This window comes from Penicillium psychrofluorescens (genome assembly GCF_964197705.1).
Source record: "Penicillium psychrofluorescens genome assembly, chromosome: 4".
NCBI classification, from domain to species: Eukaryota; Fungi; Ascomycota; class Eurotiomycetes; order Eurotiales; family Aspergillaceae; genus Penicillium; species Penicillium psychrofluorescens.
Window position 1 is genome coordinate 89,669 of NC_133442.1, and position 18,210 is coordinate 107,878.

Genomic DNA, 18,210 nt, shown 5'->3' on the forward strand with positions numbered 1-18,210 from the left:
GCGTAATATTTGCAACTTTGATGTACCCTAAAACATGAAAGACAACACACACAACCGATGGGTATGTTGAGGAGCACGCGAAGCTCTACACCAGATACTGATATGTTGATTGGAGGTCCCGACCAGCTTGCATATCACCTTTGCAGGCCTTGTACTTCTACTCTCCTTCCTCCAAAGTGAGTCGCCCTGGTATTTGGTCAAGATAGGCAAGGTGGAAGCAGTCTCGAACATGCTACTCCGCATTATCAGCGGCGGCATCAACCTCAAGGGCACATTCTGATTATTTGCAGTTATCACTGTTCTTGAAGGCTTGTTGGTGTGGTTCCGTATCCTAGAAATGGCTGGTCGGTCCCTCGAGAGCATGGAGCGTCTCTTTGTCCTGTCTTGATACCAGATCGGCCGCCATGGGAACCGAGACGTGGAGGCGCGCGGCCGGGCCGTCGATGAGAGAACGGACAAGACGGCAGAAAGCCCCAGATCCGCTAATCATGTCGAAAAGCAAGGTGTCACGGTAGAAGTTTGATAAACAATCCTGGCGCTATAAAGCTGATAGTTTGACTCTATGAGTATTCTAGGATCATGATGAACGAAATTTCGCAGTAATATGTGTTTGGTTTCCAATCAATTCAAGAATCTCGGGCAAGACCTACAGCGCCCGGTTTTTTTCTTTTGTCTCATTATCCCTAAAGCCTCCATCTACTCTCCCTGTTGACTCGCAGCGAGCCGATGACATTCCCTTGTTCAGGGGAATAACCACAATCCTTGCCTTGAGTGCTGCTTTTGCTCGAGCCCGCTGATCTGCGCAGGGCGGTGGCCGGCTCGTCCCAACATCCATCTCGTCCATCTCGTCCAGATACTCATCGGGTAGATCGACGCGGATCAAGACCCCCCGCGACTGGAAGAACGTCTCATTCCAATTGGCGATGTGGCGGGCCAGTCGTTGGTTTTCCATTCCCGCCATCGCCGCGACCAAGTTTCGCTGCTCCTGACGGCGACGAGCATGGCGCGCAATGAATAACGCTGGGATGGCACCGAAGAACCCGAACATCAGGCCGCCCACGGCCAAGGTGCCCAAGCCCTTGCCGATGACGACCTTCCATTGCTGGCGCGACAGCTTAGCTTCGGCAGAGATCCTCTGGGTGAATTGCGCCCAGTGGGTAGCAGTAATTCCGTGAGAAGCCAACTCCTCCGGGTAGTCAAAGCCAGAGGAACAGGCATCGGAGCGAGAGGGTACCTGAAGACCCCGAGATAAGGCCGATGCGAGGGCGAAGCCGGGATCCTCGGCATGGGGAAGCAAGACGGGCGATTGGGATTTCTTGTTAAAGTCGTCTGCTTGGACGTTCTCTGGCGAGGATGTGTAGGCCGGTGGAAGGTCGTGGGGATTGTAGTCCATGGCGAGAGTCAGTGGTGCGTGCGATAGTTTGGCACACAGGCAGGACAATAAATAAGGAGATCAACCACGGCCGTTCTGAAATGCCTCCGGGGCCCATCCAGCCCTTCGCCATCCAGTGCTGCCTAGCTGATAACCAGGACGGGGATCGGCATCGTATAGATCGTCCACGGTCAATCACCATGAGTCAGGCCGCTCAGTCCGAACTCCGATCGAGGGGACGTGCGCGGTCCAGCCCACCACGGTTCGCATCTCTTCTTCAATCAAGAATTATTGCCCTCCCCCCCCGGTGGCCATCATGACGTCTCGCTATCGTGTCGAATGTACGTTGAATCCTCCCACTAACGAATCCAGATGCCCTTGAACTAGTGCTGATCCTCCATCAACCGTAGATGCGCTCAAGGTAACCACTACCTACCTCTCTAACCAACGCGCGCTAGACTGACCCCCCTGCCCACCAACTGCTCGCTGACTGCGCTAGACCCATCGCCGCGATCAACTGATCGAATGGATCAAAGTGAGTTGATCCCTCAGTCACTCCGTGCAAGACCAATCATGGCTCAGCCCACTCCTAGGGCCTCCTGGCCGTGCCCTTTGTGCTGCATTCGCAGCCTACCACCATCTATCACGAACATAGCGAGGGCCTCAAAACCGCCGCTGCCGACACCCACCAGCGCTATGCGGAGATCATGCGTGATGTCGAGAACTTGATCCTTGACCACAGTAAGTAACCCCGATCATTCAGCGGATCTGGTGGGCTCAGGCCTGTTCGTAGTCCACCACACCCGTCACAACGAGCCCGGCAAGTCCAAACTCAAGCTACTCGTGCCCTCTATCGGCACATTCTTTACTCGGCTGTATATGGAAGATGCATTCAAGTATCAGGATGCGCAGCGGTTCATCAGCCGGCGGCGATTTGTCGCCCCCTCCTTCAACGACATCCGTCTGATCCTGAACACGGCCCAAGTATTAGCCTTGGTCCGCTCCAGCGGGGTGAAATTGGTCACGTTTGACGGGGATGTGACGCTCTATGAGGACGGGGCTTGCCTGACGACTGATAACCCGGTCATCTCGCGAATCCTGCGTCTGCTCCAGCTAGGCTGCAAGGTTGGCATTGTCACCGCAGCCGGGTACAGTGATGCGCCCAAGTACTACGGAAGGCTACAAGGGCTCTTGGATGCTGTGTACGATTCGCCCACTCTCACTCCCGAGCAACGGCAAGGTCTCATTGTGATGGGAGGCGAGAGTAATTTTCTGTTTCGATTCGATCAAGCCTCAAAGGATCGGTTGGCCTATGTGCCACGCAGCGAGTGGTTGCTGGATGAGATGCGGGCCTGGCATGACGACGACATCACCGAGCTGCTGGACATTGCCGAGTCCGCTCTACGTGCTTGCGCCGCCAATCTACAACTCCCGGCTGCGGTGCTGCGCAAAGACCGCGCTGTCGGCGTCTACCCATTGGACGGACAGAAAATGCATCGCGAACAGCTGGAGGAGACGGTTCTGGTGGCCCATAACACCGTCGAACGATCAGCGGTCGGGTCGCGGCTGCCATTTTGCGCTTTCAACGGTAGGGCAGGGAATTCTTTGTTGAATGAGGGATAGCTGACTTGACCCTTTTCCAGGTGGCAACGACGTCTTTGTCGATATTGGCGACAAATCCTGGGGCGTGCGCGCCTGCCAGCGGTACTTTGGCGGCATCTCCCCGTCTGAGACCTTGCACGTTGGCGATCAATTCCTGTCGGCGGGGGCGAACGACTTCAAGGTCTGTGTGGTCCATCCCATCTCCATACAAGAATGCTCCAACTCATGCTCTGTGACTAGGCCCGTCTTGCGTCCGCAACCGCGTGGATTGCCAGCCCAGCCGAGACCGTCGACCTGCTTGATGAGTTGGAGATGGCCGCGTAATCCTCACGTCAATTGCTACTGCGTTCGTTGCATTAACAGATAAGAAAGGGGGAGATCGGCGATCTCGGATATTTTAGGACGGCTTGTTGGTGTATTCTCGATAGATCTATCTATCTGTGATACATCCACAAGAGTCCTCGGAACCAATTCTCTGGAAGAAGACAAGAACATAAATAAAGTCTAAGACCAATCACCAAAAGGTTCCAAGCATCATCGTAATCTCTCAGATCGACGAGCATCTGGAGTTTGGGCTGCGTCACACCATACGAAACATGATTGACATCCACCGCCAGCAGAGGCTGTGGAGCTTGGAGCAGAACTCGTTTGATGATGCATCTACCTCATGACATAGAACTCACTAGCGGTCACGGTTTCCAAAACGATGTAGAAATAATTCCACAAGTTCATAAAGGAGGAAACGGCTCAAGGAGAATTAGGGACGGATGGAACAGAATAGAACATAGAAGTATCTGGACGATGCAGAACTAGTGTTAACATTCATGGAGATCGGGCGCCAGGCATAGGGGGTCACCACTAGTCAAGCATCCTGAGGCCGTGACGGAGGATGGGAAGTGGTATGGATTGTCGTCGGAAGGGGAGAGATGATCGATTACGTACTCTCATAGCAGGACCAGCCCTCTTGGCCGCCAGGTGCCGAGCGGCCCGAAAGGACGTTGACAACCTCCTGTAGATTGAGCCAGAACTCGGATTTCGGCCGGCGGCGCGACCAATCGGTCTCGGTAGCTTCCAGGCCCGACTCGCCACCCATTGGCGAAAACAAGACCTGGGAGCCCTGGACGCCGATGACAGCGGCAGACAGGGGGTCCGCGTTGACCTCGTCCACGGATTTGCCCGCATAGGTCTCGATGTGCTGCATACACTTGATCGACATGCGCAAGGCGCGGACGCGATCCATGGGTGACGGTTTGCCGCCCTGCTGGAAATGTCCCGGGACCGCAGCACGCGATTCAAAACGGCCCTTCGCTTCTTCCTTGATCATATCCGCAATCACCTGGGTGGTGTAGGTGCCGGATGCACATTCATTGCGCAGAATGATCTTGCCCGCACGGTTAGCACCTTTGTCGCGGACAAAGTTGTCGCGCAGGAAGTCAATATCGCGTGATAGCATCTTGATATTAATTCCCTCCTCGGGGATATACACGGCGACGGCGCCCACAGACAGGCCGGCCATCGTTGCAATGTAGCCAGACTTGCCGCCCTGGGTCTCAATGACAAATACACGTCGTCGGGATGAGGAGGCGGATTGTCGGATGGCGTCGCAGAAGTCGATCAGGGTGTTCAGACAAGTATCGCTTCCGAGCGAGTACTCTGTACCGGGGACGTTGTTGGAGATTGTAGCCGGCAACGCAATGAGAGGAATTTTGAAGGCATCATACTTTTCCCGCGCCTGGCGAAGCTGGCTGACGGCCGTGAAAGCCTCGAAACCACCGACTACAAAGAGGGCATCAAACTTGTAAAGCTCGAAACACTTTGCTGTGGACTCCATATCCTCTGCGGGCAAACTACGGTTCGTTCCAATGTCTGAACCGCCCTCGTTGACCCAGCTGTCCGACTCTAGCCACTTGACCTCTCGCACCGAACCAACTGGTTTGTCGGCATGATGACGGCACAGGCCAGGAAATCCATTGTGGATCGCCAAGGGCGTATGGCCTCGAGTCAGGCAGTAGGCAACGGCGGCACGAGTGGCCTGGTTCATACCACCGGCAGGCGCGCCGACATGGATGATGGCGATCCTCATTCTCTGGAACTAGTCAGTACCTGCTATCTAAGATGGGCTAGGTGTTAGGTGCCTACCTTGGCCTCTGGAAGCATGAGTTTGGGATGTTCCGGAGTTGCAGTATGGAGATAGGCCTGATGATATTCCTTGAATTCGGGGTCTCGGAGGGTCATTGCGGCGGCAAAGTCCTTGGCATGGATCTTCGCCGTCACATTTTTGGTCGCTTGCACCGCTTCCATCAACGGTGTGCGCATAATTTTATTCTCCCGGATCGTGATGACGGGAGAAGGAGACTCGGGTGACATCTCCAGCACGGCTCGAACGGCCTCGACACCCTGCAGAGTCGACAACCATCGATCGTATGCACATGCCGCACCTCCTCGCTGCGTGTGTCCCAGGACGGTCACCCGTGTGTCCAGACCCAACCGCTGGGTGAGAATATCTTTGACGGTCGCGCTCGAGATCTTGTTCAACTGGCGGTCTTGTGCTCCTTCGGCCACAATCACGATTGTGCGGCGTTTGCCTCGTTCTTTGCGATTCTACCACGGTCGAGAGTCAGCACATCCGCTTTCATCAGAGAAATGTTCGACACATACCTTGGTGATAATTGAGCACATGTCATCTTCCCAATCGTCCCGCGGGGGGATCTCCGGAATAAACAACCAGTCGGCACCGGTGCTTATAGCTGACATCAAGGCCAGCCAACCACAGTGCCGGCCCATCACCTCAATGACGAAGCCCCGCTGGTGGGAGAAGGCGGTGTCGAACACGTCGTCCACCGCATCACAGATCCGGGTCAAAGATGAGTAGCAGCCGATGGTCGCGTCGGTACCGGACATGTCATTGTCGATGGAGCCCACGAGACCCACGATGTTGAGCACTTTGTAGGGATCGATCTGCTCCTGGGTCAATTCGCCGGCCCCAACAAGATCCGCCAGCAGGGATGGCCATTCCTCGCGGAAGACGTCAGCACCGGTCAAACTGCCATCACCACCACAGACCACCAGCGCATCAATGCCCCGCAGGACCATATTCTTGGCCGCCCGCATGCGACCCGCGCGTTCCCGAAAGGCCATGCTCCGAGCAGAACCGATCAGCGTGCCTCCACGAGACAGCCAGCCGCGGACATCCTCCCAGTGCACCTGGCGGATCATATTGCCGCCGTTCACTAGACCCTCGTATCCCTCGAAGATGGCGTAGGCCTCGCAGTCGCAATGGATGGTCATGCGGACGACCGCCCGCACCGCGCCATTCATGCCGGGGGCGTCACCTCCGGAGGTGAGGACGCCAATGCGGCGTCGCTTGGGCGGCTGGACGGGGATCTTGGCGGTCTCCATCTCAATCAATTGGAAAGCCAGTCGGACACGTCGAAGCCAGGAGAGGAGGAAACACCGAGGAGAGAAAGGTTGGGATAGGGAACCGAAAGGAAGGAAGAAAGAGAAAAGGAAAGAAGCGAGGGGATCGAACCGATTTCCGGTGAGAAAAAGCGGGAGTGGGTGGAAGGTACGTCAGCGATAGTGACAGGCCATAGTTATGCAGCAAACGTGTTGATGTCATGCCGGGTCCCAATGCGGGAGTTAGGGCTGGGTCGTAGGGCTGTTCCGTGTCATGGGATTTTTTCACGGTCGGGCGGTTGATGCCTCAGGCGATCGCTGCTTCTCCGGCACGCCCTCGACCCGGTCGACCGCCTTCCCTTCCCATTATTCAGTTCGATCGCCGGGAGCCCCAAACGACGACCAATGCAGCGGAGGGGATTGGCACACACCCCGACCATGGCCAATTCCTTCACTCTCCCTTTACGCCCGTTGCTCGAGAAGCACGACCGGTCAGACTCCTTGTCCGCTGAGATCGCCCAGATCAGCAACCAGTGGGGCTCCTTTCGAGATGTAAATGAAGAGATCTTGCGAACCCAGATTGCCAAGGAGAAGGAGCAGGATGGTACCCGGGACGATGAGGAGGGGCCAGAGGCCGACACGACCGAACGCCTGGAGCAGCTATACAAACGGCGAGCGGAAATCACGCAGTTTGCCATGTCAGTAGTCGATGGAGCTTGGGCGACTCGAGGCTGATAGTATCCAGGCAAGCGCACATGGAAACCATGTTTGCGCTGGATTTCGTGTCCCTTGTCCTTTCCAAACACTCCCCGCGCCAAGCGGAGACGTCCATGTCCGCCTTCCTGAAACAGATCGCGCCCCTCGGCTCGCTGAATTCCGAGGTTGTCACACCTCCTCCCCGGTCCGATTCCGCAAGGAAAGATGTCTCGGTCATATCCCGCGGGTGGAGAATCCAAAATTTCAATTCGGCCGCTAACAAGCTGCTGAGCGCTGGCTCCCGACTCGAGAAGGAAATCGCCTCGGAGACGCGGTACTGGAAGGAGGTGCTGGAGGTTAAGAGCAAAGGATGGAAGATATGCCGTCTGCCCAGGGAAAGGCAGTCACTAGGCGTGCAATATGGCTTCTTAGAAGGTAATTTCTCTTGGTCTGTTCAAAGCGCCCATAGCTAATTCGCCGTTCCAGCTATTCCAATCTTCCGCGACCGTGGACTGGCTTGCTTACGACGGGCCGAAGATGGAGGATTGGTACTGGACAAAGGACTGGTTCCGTCTAAAGCCCGACAGGTCCGCGTTCAAGTCAAGCGGCATGATCAAATTGTTGGCTGTTCTACATTGCCGCGCCCTACATCGAATGATCCAGAGTCGATCGAGCATCGCATCCTGCAAGCGCGTGACACCGTGTTTGAGGAAGAGCTGTTCCACGAACTAATCCGAGAAGCCCGGTCAATGGCCATGCACGGCGTGACGACACGCCAGAACCTCATTCGAATCCCGACCTCGGAGGACTATGAAATTCTGATCGATCTGGTGGATGCCAATGACGATCGTGTTCAGTCTAATCTCTATCATTCTCAACAAGACCTATTGCTTGCGGACGCTCTAGCCCTCTCCATTCGTATCCTGCTGTCCTACGCCCATCGTCAGAATCTCCGGCGTCGGACTCAGGCCCCGCCGCCGCTGACCCCCAAGCGACGACCTGTCCCAGAATATCACCTTTTACGTCCGGCCATCGCTTATTTTCAGCACATGTCGCATGTCCGATGGCTCGAGTCATTCTTCAAGGACATTTTTGGCGTCTTGCAAACAGCTGGTCTTGATTCGGCCCGATACACTGCCAATTTTGCTTCTACATGGAAGCCAACGCATGCCTCTCGGGCTGAATCCCCCGTTGAGGAATTTGTCGAGAAGTTTCTTACGCCCCTGGAATCTACTTTTAGCGGGAATCTACTCACGCCGCGGGGTACTTTTATCGTCACCATCAGAACCAATCTTGCCTCGCCACCATTCGGCACCAACTTTGACGTGTCTTTTGATATGCCGAAATACGCCGACCTCAAATCACCCGGTCGCATTGGCTTGAAAGACGAGGTTGAGGCCTCTATAACCCATCTCCTCATGCTCGATGTCATCTCCACTATCGCTTCCCATGGACAGCCAACACCGAAGCCTGTGCCAGATTCGAAAGAGTCAGAAACATGGGATGTGGTATATCCACATCTGGGTGAGTTGCTGATGCCGTCCTCCAATCCCGAAAGGCACACCAAGATGAAGGTCGCGCTATCCCGCTCCGACCTTTCTCTCGAAGTCTACACTGTGCGCAACATTGATGGTATCGGTCGCGGAAGATGGGAACTCCGTTCGGAAGGCTCAAAACCTCGAATCTGGAAATCTAGTGTATCGATGGATCAGCCTTCGCTGATGGACTTTGTTGCTGTCGAGTCGTCTGGCTGTCAATGAATTTTACGCAAACATTTGGAGACTATATTCAAAGACATGTTTTTGCCATCTACACTCTTAGAGGAGCCTATGGCGCAAATTTCACAAAAGGTAGCAGAAGCTATGTGATCATTTGTCTTTCCCTCATGTATGAATGCATTGGAGAGCACTTTGATACCCTTAATTGCAGCATCATATACGCAATCAGTTTACACTAGGGCAGCCTAAAAGATTTGAGGTTTTCTTTCGTGGTGTTCCAGCCGAACGGCCCTAGTTACAACTTTGCCTTCAACGCATTTACGGCTTTCGGGACCGTCAGTGTCTCTCGCAGCCGCCTCTCGCCCAGGCCATATGACTCCGGCAGCCAGTCGTCTACGTTTTCACCCAAAATCATTCTCGCTAGGGCCTCGCCACTCATAAGACAATTGGCCATGCCATAGCCATTGAACGCAGCAGCGATCCACTCTCCAGTGCCACTTCTCCCTGTCAGCGCCGATGAAAGCCGCCCAACCAAAGGCAGACCATCCGACGAGAATCCCATGACTCCACTCCACGAAGCCATGAGGTGCCACGGAGCAGAGCCTTTTTGACCAAAGAACTGCGGCAGCACCGTGCGGAGATGGGAGACTGAGTGTTCAGCCAGGAAACTGTCGTCGGCGGAAACAGACTCATCGACTCGTGTATTCTCGCCGCCGAAGTAGAAATATCCCGTTTTAGCGCTCTGTGCTAGATAATACAATCCATAGCCATGTCGTTTGGACGCGGGGTCGTACGATGGTGGATAATGAAATCCCCACGAGATCGAACTACCTTGGTTTGGTACCGATTTTGGGGGGTCTTGGACTGTCATCGTGCCTTTAGAGGGATGGACCCGGCCTCGCAGTCGGGGCAGGAGATGCCCGCTGTATCCATTTGTGCAATAAACAACCGATCTTGCGCGTAGTGGTCCTCGAGGCGTTCGAAGTTTATACGGATAAACGGTAGTCATAGGGGATGCAATGTTAGAATTGTATTCCACAGACTCGACAGGGGTGTTCATCTCAATAGTCAATCGGTCTGGATACTTCTCCAGCAATGCCGAAAAGACCCTTGTCACCAGACGATATGGCCAGATTGTCCCAGCAGGGAGTATAGCTGCTCCGGCTGCTCCGTGAACGCCGTATTCCTGGATATCATGTCAATCAAACAATACGACATATGTGTTTAAAACAGAACGACAAACCTGCAATGTCGTAGCTGCGTCAATGATTGTATAGATGCCTTTCATAGACGGATGGTCTCCTTCGAGACGTGCAATGCTCTCTTTGAAATCCCGAAATTTCCCATCAGTCAAGAAAACTCGCAGCTTCTTCAGCTGCTGCATCTCGCTCACTTCCGCTACATCCTGTTCCTCAACAAGCTCTCGCATCTTTTCTAGGTTGCGAAATGTAAACTTGATAATCTTCCCGGCCTCTTGCGGGCCATAGGTCTGTGCAAGATGGGAATACTCTTCTCCCGCATTGGCAGCCATTTGGCCACCATTGCGACCTGTGGCCCCGGAGCACAGAGTGCGGGCTTCCAGAATAGTTACTTTGGAGGATGGATCGCGCTCCAGCAGGCTCTTAGCGACTGCAAGGCCTGTGATTCCGGATCCAATAATGGCATGGTCTGTATCAGTCGGGAGAGTTGAGGATTGGGTGTCTGCCAGGACATGGGGTGCATGCTGCCAGTAAGAATAAGTCGGCTTTGGTCGAGGAAGACCTGGATCGGCCATGACAAGGTCGATGACTAGTTCCTGTCAGACTTTCATGGCCCATGGGGTTGGTCAAGGACAGCCGTTTGAAGCTGGGTACTTTTCTTCTCTCGAGGAACGAGCACCACCAGTACTTACTAAGCTTTTCATCTGACGCCATGATGTTATTTAGCCTTGAAAAATGATCTAGTGCACTGAATACCAAGATTTCAAGGAGATTGCAGGTAAGAGATGCAGCTAAAACCCAGACAAGTCAATCGATGCAAGGGATCCTCGATCCTCGTGTGCGGGGTTTATCTTATCGCAAGGACAAGTCAATTCGGGAGAATGGAAACAATAGAAGGAAATAGGCTACACGCACTGATACACACTCCAGAGATTTATTTCAAGGTTGTGCTACAACGAATCAATTTTGCTGGCTTTGTGGCCTTTGTTCCCTATCATATTGGTACTATTTGCCCAACATCATTGAAACGCATCAGATGTGAATGGAAACCGGCCGATCTAGGTCCCAAGAGAATTTTTTGGCTGTTGGGCTTTTGTATGTCACTTTCAAGTGGTTCCGATCAGGCATGGCTTTACTGAACCTAGGCAAGGTCTATAACATAAGGATTCATTGCGGTATGCGTGTATTTGTATCCACGCATGGCGTAACCACATGCCAGGCCACATTCCACCCCACAATAAAGATTCGTGGCCAGCGATGGGAATGTTGTTTTGTTCTAATGAGATATTTAAATCCCTTGGTCATTTATTGTTCCATCGCTTCCCCCTTCTGTACTTTTCAGTTCATCTTTCTTTGTTTTTTGTTCAGACATCTCAAGATGAAGCTCTCGTCGGTTCTTCTCGCCCTTCTTACTCTTGCCTCTACGGGGTTGGCAAAGACAACGTGTACTCCAAGCTTTGATTATTGTGCAGATGTGTTGACAAAGTCCAAGGGTTGTTATACCTGACTCGCTATGCTTATGTTTTGCTAATCTGTGTAGGTTTCACGGACAAGGACTTGGAAGATGTTCTTAAAGGAACCGACCTGGCCGACGAGCCACTTCAAAATGTTTTGTTTCATTGCAAGAACCCAGGGATTGTCGGACATCCCAAGCTTTGTAAGGATGGCTGCAAAGATCCGGAACAGGAAGGTAGCCACTCATGCTCGGCGTAAGTTTATTTTCTAGTTGCATCATAGCAATGGCTCTCAGGCTAACGACCCAGTAGATAATTTGCTATGTGCAGGATATTGAGATACTGTTCCTTGACCAAAAAACTCAGCATCACTTTTTACTGCAAGTTGTATAATATCTTCAGACCTAGTTCAATCCAGAGACTTCTTGCCCCAATCTCTGTCTTACTACAGCCACCCGTGACTATCAGATCACCATGGAATCACCTTCCCATCACACTGATTACGGCCATTCACCTTCTCCCATCCTCGGACATTGATGTTGAGATATTTTCTCGAGTCGGTAATGAGCTTCTAATGCTGGAGAGTGATTTGTTGGGCTAAGAGACAGCCCATGAGAATGCCCTGGACATCTCTCGTATTTTACAGTCTTAATGGCCCGGATTTAACTTATCTCCAGCGGTCTTTGGATATCAGGCACTGATGGCGCACCGAGGGATGACAAATCTGCCGTGACCGGTGGTATGACGGTGATGAGGCGATTCGGGATCGGACAACTATGTGTTGTGCTTCCATGCTTCAAATATGGTGATGTCTCCGGGCGTTACTCAACGTAGTGAAAGGACGGTGTCGAAAAGAAACATGAACCTCCGACAGAATCAATATTAAATCTCCTGGATCAGAAATATATATGATTGGTCACGACTAACTTCCCTAGCTACTCCTCCCAATCGAAATTAACCACAATCCGACCTGCCACCTGGCCCCGGCGCAACTTTTCAACAGCCTCTGGCAGCCGGTTGATTGGATACACTGCGCTTATCTGCTTGAGCATTCCCCGCCGAGCAAAATCCAACGCCCCTGCCGTGTCCTTTCGACTGCCCACGAGAGTCCCCTTGATAGTCAAGTTCTTGAAGATGAACTCACACGGATCAGTGCCAAGAATCATCGATTTGGCCGGCGGCAGGCCAATACACATTATTATGGCACCGATGCGGTTGCCAATATAAGAAACGGCTGACTTGTAAGCAGCCGGAGCTGTCACGACCACTCCGTGCGCGCCAATGCCATCCGCAACCTCAATCACGGCCTTGGCAGGCTCTGCTTTCTGAAAGTCTATGAATGACTCTGCACCCATCTCCATTGCCAAGGCTTTTTTCGACTCACCGCTGTCCACCACAATGGGCCGCATCCCCATCGCTTGAGCTAACTGGACCCCTTGAATACCTACACCACCGGCGCCTCCGGGAAAAACAACCCACGCTCCGGCTTGCAGGTTGGACTCGGTGAGAGAACGGTAAATTGTGCTCGCGCTGCACATAATGGGCGCGGCGATCTCGTCAGGGATCCCGTCGGGGATAGGCGACGCGTACCGCGCCGGCGACACAATGTACTGTTGATACGTCCCTGGTGTGGTCAGCACGCCCTGCGCAGACAGACTTGCGTGCTCGAACATCAGACTGACCAGTGGCCATTAGGCCGGTGTGAACTGCGTCCTTGCAGTATGTCTCTTTGTCATGCCAGCACAGTGCACAGGAGCCACACGTATCGAGAATCGGCTTGATCCCGGCTCTGTCACCGAGTTTAAAGTTCTTAACATTGGAACCGAGCTTCACCACCACTCCAGCACCCTCATGGCCAGGGGACCGCACACCCCAATTTGACATCGGGGGGGTTCCCAGATCCCCCTGCATGAGATGGATGTCAGATCCGCAAAGCCCAGTGAAGTTGAGGCGGATCAAAACATCATCGGGGCCTTAGTGGAGTCAGTTTTCGGTCCCAAAGGATGTACTGGAAAACAGAAATATGGTATACCCGGCTCAGGAACAGGAACCATTTGCACCTCGACATGAAAGTCCGGCCCTTCGTTGACAACCACGCCCGCTTTGCAGTGGATGGGGATATCGAACTGAGGGGTTTTGGTTACGGATCCCATTTTGAATAGAGTTGAGTAGTAGATGGGCAGGAATATAATGCTACACTTCTTGTGCGATGGACAAGTCTAAGAAACGTCCAGCATAGCCAGCTAAATAGCGCCCTTCCGAGGCACAGGACGGAATTCAACCGCGGTTGTTTGATCCCCTCTCCATGACATCATGTCCCCAAATCTGATATGGTTTCTTCTGTAGAGGGCCTCCTCTTTGTGTTTGGGGGAATGTGGGGAAGCTTTTAACATAGCCGGATCTCCATCTTATATCCCACGGAGATTAGGCCGATTGGTGCTTTTCAGACAGCGGATGCGGAGAAATTTCAAGAAGCTTACATGAAAAAGATGCTGGCGAAAAAGAAATAAAGCTCAAGGATGCTCTAAGGATATTCGACTGTGCTAACCAAATCGACACAAGAAGCTTCAACGCGAACGCATGCATTGCCATTTCGAGTATATATTATACCTACCCGTTATTCACAAAAAAATCTAGACACCACCCTTAAATAGAAAAGTCTAACAACCAACGCCTCGGCAAATCAAAACATCAAAAAAGAGACAGCTTAGGTATCCCATATCAGGAACCCAGTGGAACTGGCAATACCAACCATCATCAAAGCTGTGAGAATACCCGCGCCAGCCTTGTCAGCCGTGGTAATAGGCATTGTGAGGACGTGTGGTCGAGGGTCTGGAGGCGTGGCGCCTGCGTTAGGATTCCCTTTACTTGTGCCACCACTGTCACCAGTGACTGGTGCTGCCACTTTAGTGATCAGGTTGGCCTGAATAACTTCCAAGGCAGCCATTTGCTGACCAAAATCCCTGCTGTTGTCCCATTTCTCCTCCGTCCATTTCAGACCGCAGGTCGTGTGCTGGTCGCCACCGGTGCAAGTTTTTGCTGCGGCTGAAGCCGACGCTCTCAGCTTCGGCATCACTAGATCATAGGTGAACGGGGCGGCCTGAGTGGTTGCAGCCATCCATCTTGCGAGATAGCCTTTGAATGATCGCTGGTCGACCATACATGTGTTGACAGTCTCACAGGCGCGCTCGTACATGACGTCTGGCGGAGTCTTTGTGAAAAAGACGCCGGAAGCCTCGATGATCTTCTGGATACGGTCCTTCCACTTCGGATCCTCAGTCTGTTTTCAAGAATTGTCAGCTTGCCATCCGGTGTATGAATGAAATGCAACATACAATATTATACATGTTGGCTGCCCCGAGCAAGAACGTCCCGGAGTTGTAGGTCCATTCAATCTGGTTCATTTGCGTGCAGTTGTTGGTATCGCTAGCCCCGTCCCAAAATTGATAATCGGGGGTCCTAAATCCCACAGCTGAGGTCCAGTCCCAAGCCCTCTCGGCCCAGTTTGAATAGGTTTCGTTCTTAGTATAACGTGCTAGGCGAGCAGCTAGGTTAAAGAACCCACCCGTGGATATTGTGTTTTTATAGTCATAACCGCGGTTCCAGTCGAAGATTTGCCAACGCAGACCACCACCACAGGTGGACATGTCCCATCGCGCAGCCTGTGTGTTGAAAACAGCCTGTGCCATTTCGAGCCACTGCGGCTGATCACTTGGAGGATTGGGAAAGTTTCGTTCTGCTGCAGTCATGGCAGCAAATCCCCAAAAGGCTTGGTCATCGTTGCCCTCGGTCATGGTTTGGTTGGGCGGCATGAAGGTACCGGTATTGCCAGCCTGCCAAACCATACCCTGCATAGTGATGTTGTTCCAAGTCTCATCGCGTGTGTAGAACCAATAGTCAATCAAGGCGTTGAACATTGCTCCGGCTTCCCACCAATAGTAAGGACTAGGCAGGTTTCCGGGATTATCGCCGGGATTCATGCCGGTGTAGTAGGTCATCATGTTGGTCGCGATTTGTTTGGCGGCGCTCTTGATGGAATCTGGAGTCGATAGTTAGTAATAGCACACTATCGGACTTCATTTTATTGCTCATACCATCGTCGTCAATGTCGAGTTCTACAGCCTGTGCTTTCCAAGCACTCAGTAATGCTGTGATGAATAGGCCTGTCCATGACAGCCGCGATGAAGGTCGATCCACACGCATAGCTGGTTTTAGAAGGTCGCCGTAGCAATGATGATCGTCAAAAAGTTGCAGAGTTCGTTCAGCAATTTCGAACTTGGATTATACTGAAGTGCGTTGAAAGTCTTTCGGCCTGTCGTCGTTGACCAACCTACCCCAGAGAAAATGGAGAGGAAGAAAAAGAGGAAAATACAGTGAAGGCAACGTCAGAGCTCGAAAGGACAGGAGAGGCTTGGGCTGTGGATCGGACGACTACATTCCAGCAAAACCCAGGGCGCGCTGGTATGGTAACAAGGCACCGGGCCCTTTCGAACAGCTGCGCAGCGAATTGGAAGACTTCCTGGTCGCACTGAAGCGACCTTGCTGTCATAATGGCAGTACATCGCAGCCGGAATCAGCCTAACTCCAGATGAGGTTGCAATCATAAGCTGTCATTGTACTTAGCCTTCCACGGTTCATGAATCGGAGCCCCATGAGGGATCGGCGCGGAATTCCAAGCGGGGACCTGTCATCGAGAAGACATGGACGGATTGGCCAAATTACGACCTAGATTGGAGATTCAGAGGGCAGGGTGAGATCAGAAAGCATTTGTTCGTGGCCGCAAACGACAGCTGGCGGCCGCATTCCGACGTTGCGACCGTCGCGCCCCTTGCGGAAAGCTGACCATGCCACGTCCTTGAATGACATATCCAATCAGGGCTAAGTTTTAACTGGCTAACGGAAGTGCAAAGGCGGAAACAATGTGGTTGTTCTGGATTGTAGCCAAGTTCGCGAGGAGCGAGAATGGCGGGGCCGAAAGAGTACCAGGCACGAAGGCGATAACGTGGCTCATTTTCAGGGAGAACCAGGGATACCCGAACCTTTTTCCTAGAATTTATCTTGAAACTTTTTTATTACCAGCCCATTTCAATCTGCTCTCAAAGAATCCATGATATTACTGATATGGGGCAGGCATATTATTTCCGAATCCGGCTAACGGAGTGGTTGGGAGACCGGCTTGGGCGGGGTAGAGCAGGTAAATAATATGGAGTGTCAGAAATGTGGGAGGGTATTGTACTAAATTCGGCCCCTAATTACTAGCTGGAACTCCCTGGATTTCCCTGAAGTTGAAGACGAAATGAAATCAAATAACTTCCCCTGCCCTCTCATCTAATTACAATTCTGGTTTCTCGAGCAAACGATCCCATAAAGCTTCCAGCATGACCGGTGTGGCGTCAACATCCTGGCACGATCCACCTCCGAGACAAACCCCATCGGCGACACCTGAACGCGAGCTGCATCTAGTGGCCTCAGCGAACTGGGATGTAGCCAATAATCTGCTCAAAGACCATATCGCGAATAAGATCTCGAGTAGCGGGGTCCATATTAATGCTTCGGTGCCTAATCAAAAGCAGCTCCACTGATCCACCGTGTCAACACATCGAATGCCACATCAGGGCGATCTTGCGGCAGCTATGGAAATTTCAAAATGAAGTCAGTATCTACCTAATATTGAATACTTACTTTGAGCTGACTCACCATGTGGCCAGCATGATCCACAGTCACGATAGCAAACCGCGATTCAATTTCTGCGATATCACTTGTCCGGACTCGGACCTCTTTCATTGTACCAACGATCTCGTTTTGGCCTGTTACAGCAACCGTTGATTTCCACGGCCGCAATGACTTGGAGGTAAACTCAGGCTGTCCTTTCCAGGCAAGCGAATTGGCCCAGCGAAGATTTCCAGCGGTGTTACAAGCAAGATCACTATTTCCTTGATAAGCTAGAAAGTGAACTTGATTCTGAAGCAGAAAAGCAACTTGATCCGACACAGACGTCTCTAGGTCTGAGGTCCTTTCAAAAGATCGAGCAATCGCATCGGAGGAGATATTGAACTTATCAATCTGTTTCGGAACCGAGAGTGCGTTCCAGATATTTGGAGTGTTCAGGTACTCTTCGACGCGGACAGCCTCAACGTAGCACATGAAGTCCACTTCACAAGGCAATGTGACTATGACTTCATATTAGAAAATCTGCAGGCCTCCGTCTAGTGGTTGTTGTTAACTTACTATCGAATCTGTTGCGGCCGCCGGCGTACGACGACTCGTCATCGTACCAACTAACAACTCCTTCATAGCAAACCGATAACGCGGCATTACACACAGCCGGATCGGGGTTTTTCAGGCAGATGTCCATAACTTCCATGCATCGAGGCATGTTGACAGCCATATTATCGCATCTGGTCTTGTTGAACACCGGTTCTGAAACGCCTGGGTTCGTAGTACACAGTGTTTCCCAATATCCGAAAATCCTATCTTTCGGCGACATTAAACCGTTTCCCACAAGACACGATCGAAGCTGGATCTGAGTCCCAGAGGGATAGAGTTTGTTTTGTTTCACTATTTGAGACCCGAGAGCCGGGATATATTTTCCCTATAGAATTTAGCTCCTTACACAGGTTGTAGACAGGAGATATACTAACCGCATATGATTCACCCGATATGTGCAACTGGCTATGAAGGTGGTGTGGAAATACTTCCGAAACAAATAGCTGCAGAAATCGGTGCATATCTACCGCGGCCCCGGCCGAGTCGCTGGGTAGATCGTCGCCTTC

General features: G+C 52.3%; 8 protein-coding genes across 8 annotated transcripts; 2 read left to right on the top strand and 6 right to left on the bottom strand.

Moving 5' to 3' along the window:
• Positions 1-646: 646 nt before the first annotated feature.
• On the bottom strand, positions 647-1,393 carry PFLUO_LOCUS5822 (uncharacterized protein; the record flags this gene model as incomplete). The annotated part of the gene is made up of 1 exon (XM_073783304.1): positions 647-1,393. One exon carries the CDS (start codon positions 1,391-1,393, stop codon positions 647-649), a length of 747 nt encoding a protein of 248 aa, XP_073639873.1.
• A 295-nt stretch (positions 1,394-1,688) lies between these two features.
• PFLUO_LOCUS5823 (IMP 5'-nucleotidase) lies at positions 1,689-3,298 on the top strand (the record flags this gene model as incomplete). Its single annotated transcript, XM_073783305.1, has 7 exons — positions 1,689-1,713; positions 1,783-1,793; positions 1,872-1,907; positions 1,966-2,113; positions 2,166-2,960; positions 3,016-3,155; positions 3,215-3,298. 7 exons carry the CDS (start codon positions 1,689-1,691, stop codon positions 3,296-3,298), a joined length of 1,239 nt encoding a protein of 412 aa, XP_073639874.1.
• Positions 3,299-3,908: 610 nt separating this feature from the next.
• On the bottom strand, positions 3,909-6,373 carry PFLUO_LOCUS5824 (alpha subunit; the record flags this gene model as incomplete). The annotated part of the gene is made up of 3 exons (XM_073783306.1): positions 3,909-5,060; positions 5,114-5,575; positions 5,633-6,373. 3 exons carry the CDS (start codon positions 6,371-6,373, stop codon positions 3,909-3,911), a joined length of 2,355 nt encoding a protein of 784 aa, XP_073639875.1.
• Positions 6,374-6,808: 435 nt separating this feature from the next.
• PFLUO_LOCUS5825 (RNA polymerase II mediator complex subunit) lies at positions 6,809-8,826 on the top strand (the record flags this gene model as incomplete). Its single annotated transcript, XM_073783307.1, has 3 exons — positions 6,809-7,068; positions 7,116-7,501; positions 7,553-8,826. The coding sequence occupies 3 exons, from the start codon at positions 6,809-6,811 to the stop codon at positions 8,824-8,826; spliced, it is 1,920 nt and encodes a 639-aa protein (XP_073639876.1).
• A 253-nt stretch (positions 8,827-9,079) lies between these two features.
• Positions 9,080-10,558, bottom strand: PFLUO_LOCUS5826 (uncharacterized protein; the record flags this gene model as incomplete). The annotated part of the gene is made up of 2 exons (XM_073783308.1): positions 9,080-9,970; positions 10,028-10,558. The coding sequence occupies 2 exons, from the start codon at positions 10,556-10,558 to the stop codon at positions 9,080-9,082; spliced, it is 1,422 nt and encodes a 473-aa protein (XP_073639877.1).
• Positions 10,559-12,372: 1,814 nt separating this feature from the next.
• PFLUO_LOCUS5827 (uncharacterized protein) lies at positions 12,373-13,590 on the bottom strand (the record flags this gene model as incomplete). Its single annotated transcript, XM_073783309.1, has 3 exons — positions 12,373-13,061; positions 13,120-13,410; positions 13,470-13,590. The coding sequence occupies 3 exons, from the start codon at positions 13,588-13,590 to the stop codon at positions 12,373-12,375; spliced, it is 1,101 nt and encodes a 366-aa protein (XP_073639878.1).
• A 554-nt stretch (positions 13,591-14,144) lies between these two features.
• On the bottom strand, positions 14,145-15,640 carry PFLUO_LOCUS5828 (uncharacterized protein; the record flags this gene model as incomplete). Its single annotated transcript, XM_073783311.1, has 3 exons — positions 14,145-14,717; positions 14,773-15,476; positions 15,532-15,640. The coding sequence occupies 3 exons, from the start codon at positions 15,638-15,640 to the stop codon at positions 14,145-14,147; spliced, it is 1,386 nt and encodes a 461-aa protein (XP_073639879.1).
• Positions 15,641-16,996: 1,356 nt separating this feature from the next.
• Positions 16,997-17,813, bottom strand: PFLUO_LOCUS5829 (uncharacterized protein; the record flags this gene model as incomplete). Its single annotated transcript, XM_073783312.1, has 3 exons — positions 16,997-17,068; positions 17,135-17,607; positions 17,666-17,813. The coding sequence occupies 3 exons, from the start codon at positions 17,811-17,813 to the stop codon at positions 16,997-16,999; spliced, it is 693 nt and encodes a 230-aa protein (XP_073639880.1).
• Positions 17,814-18,210: the final 397 nt, after the last annotated feature.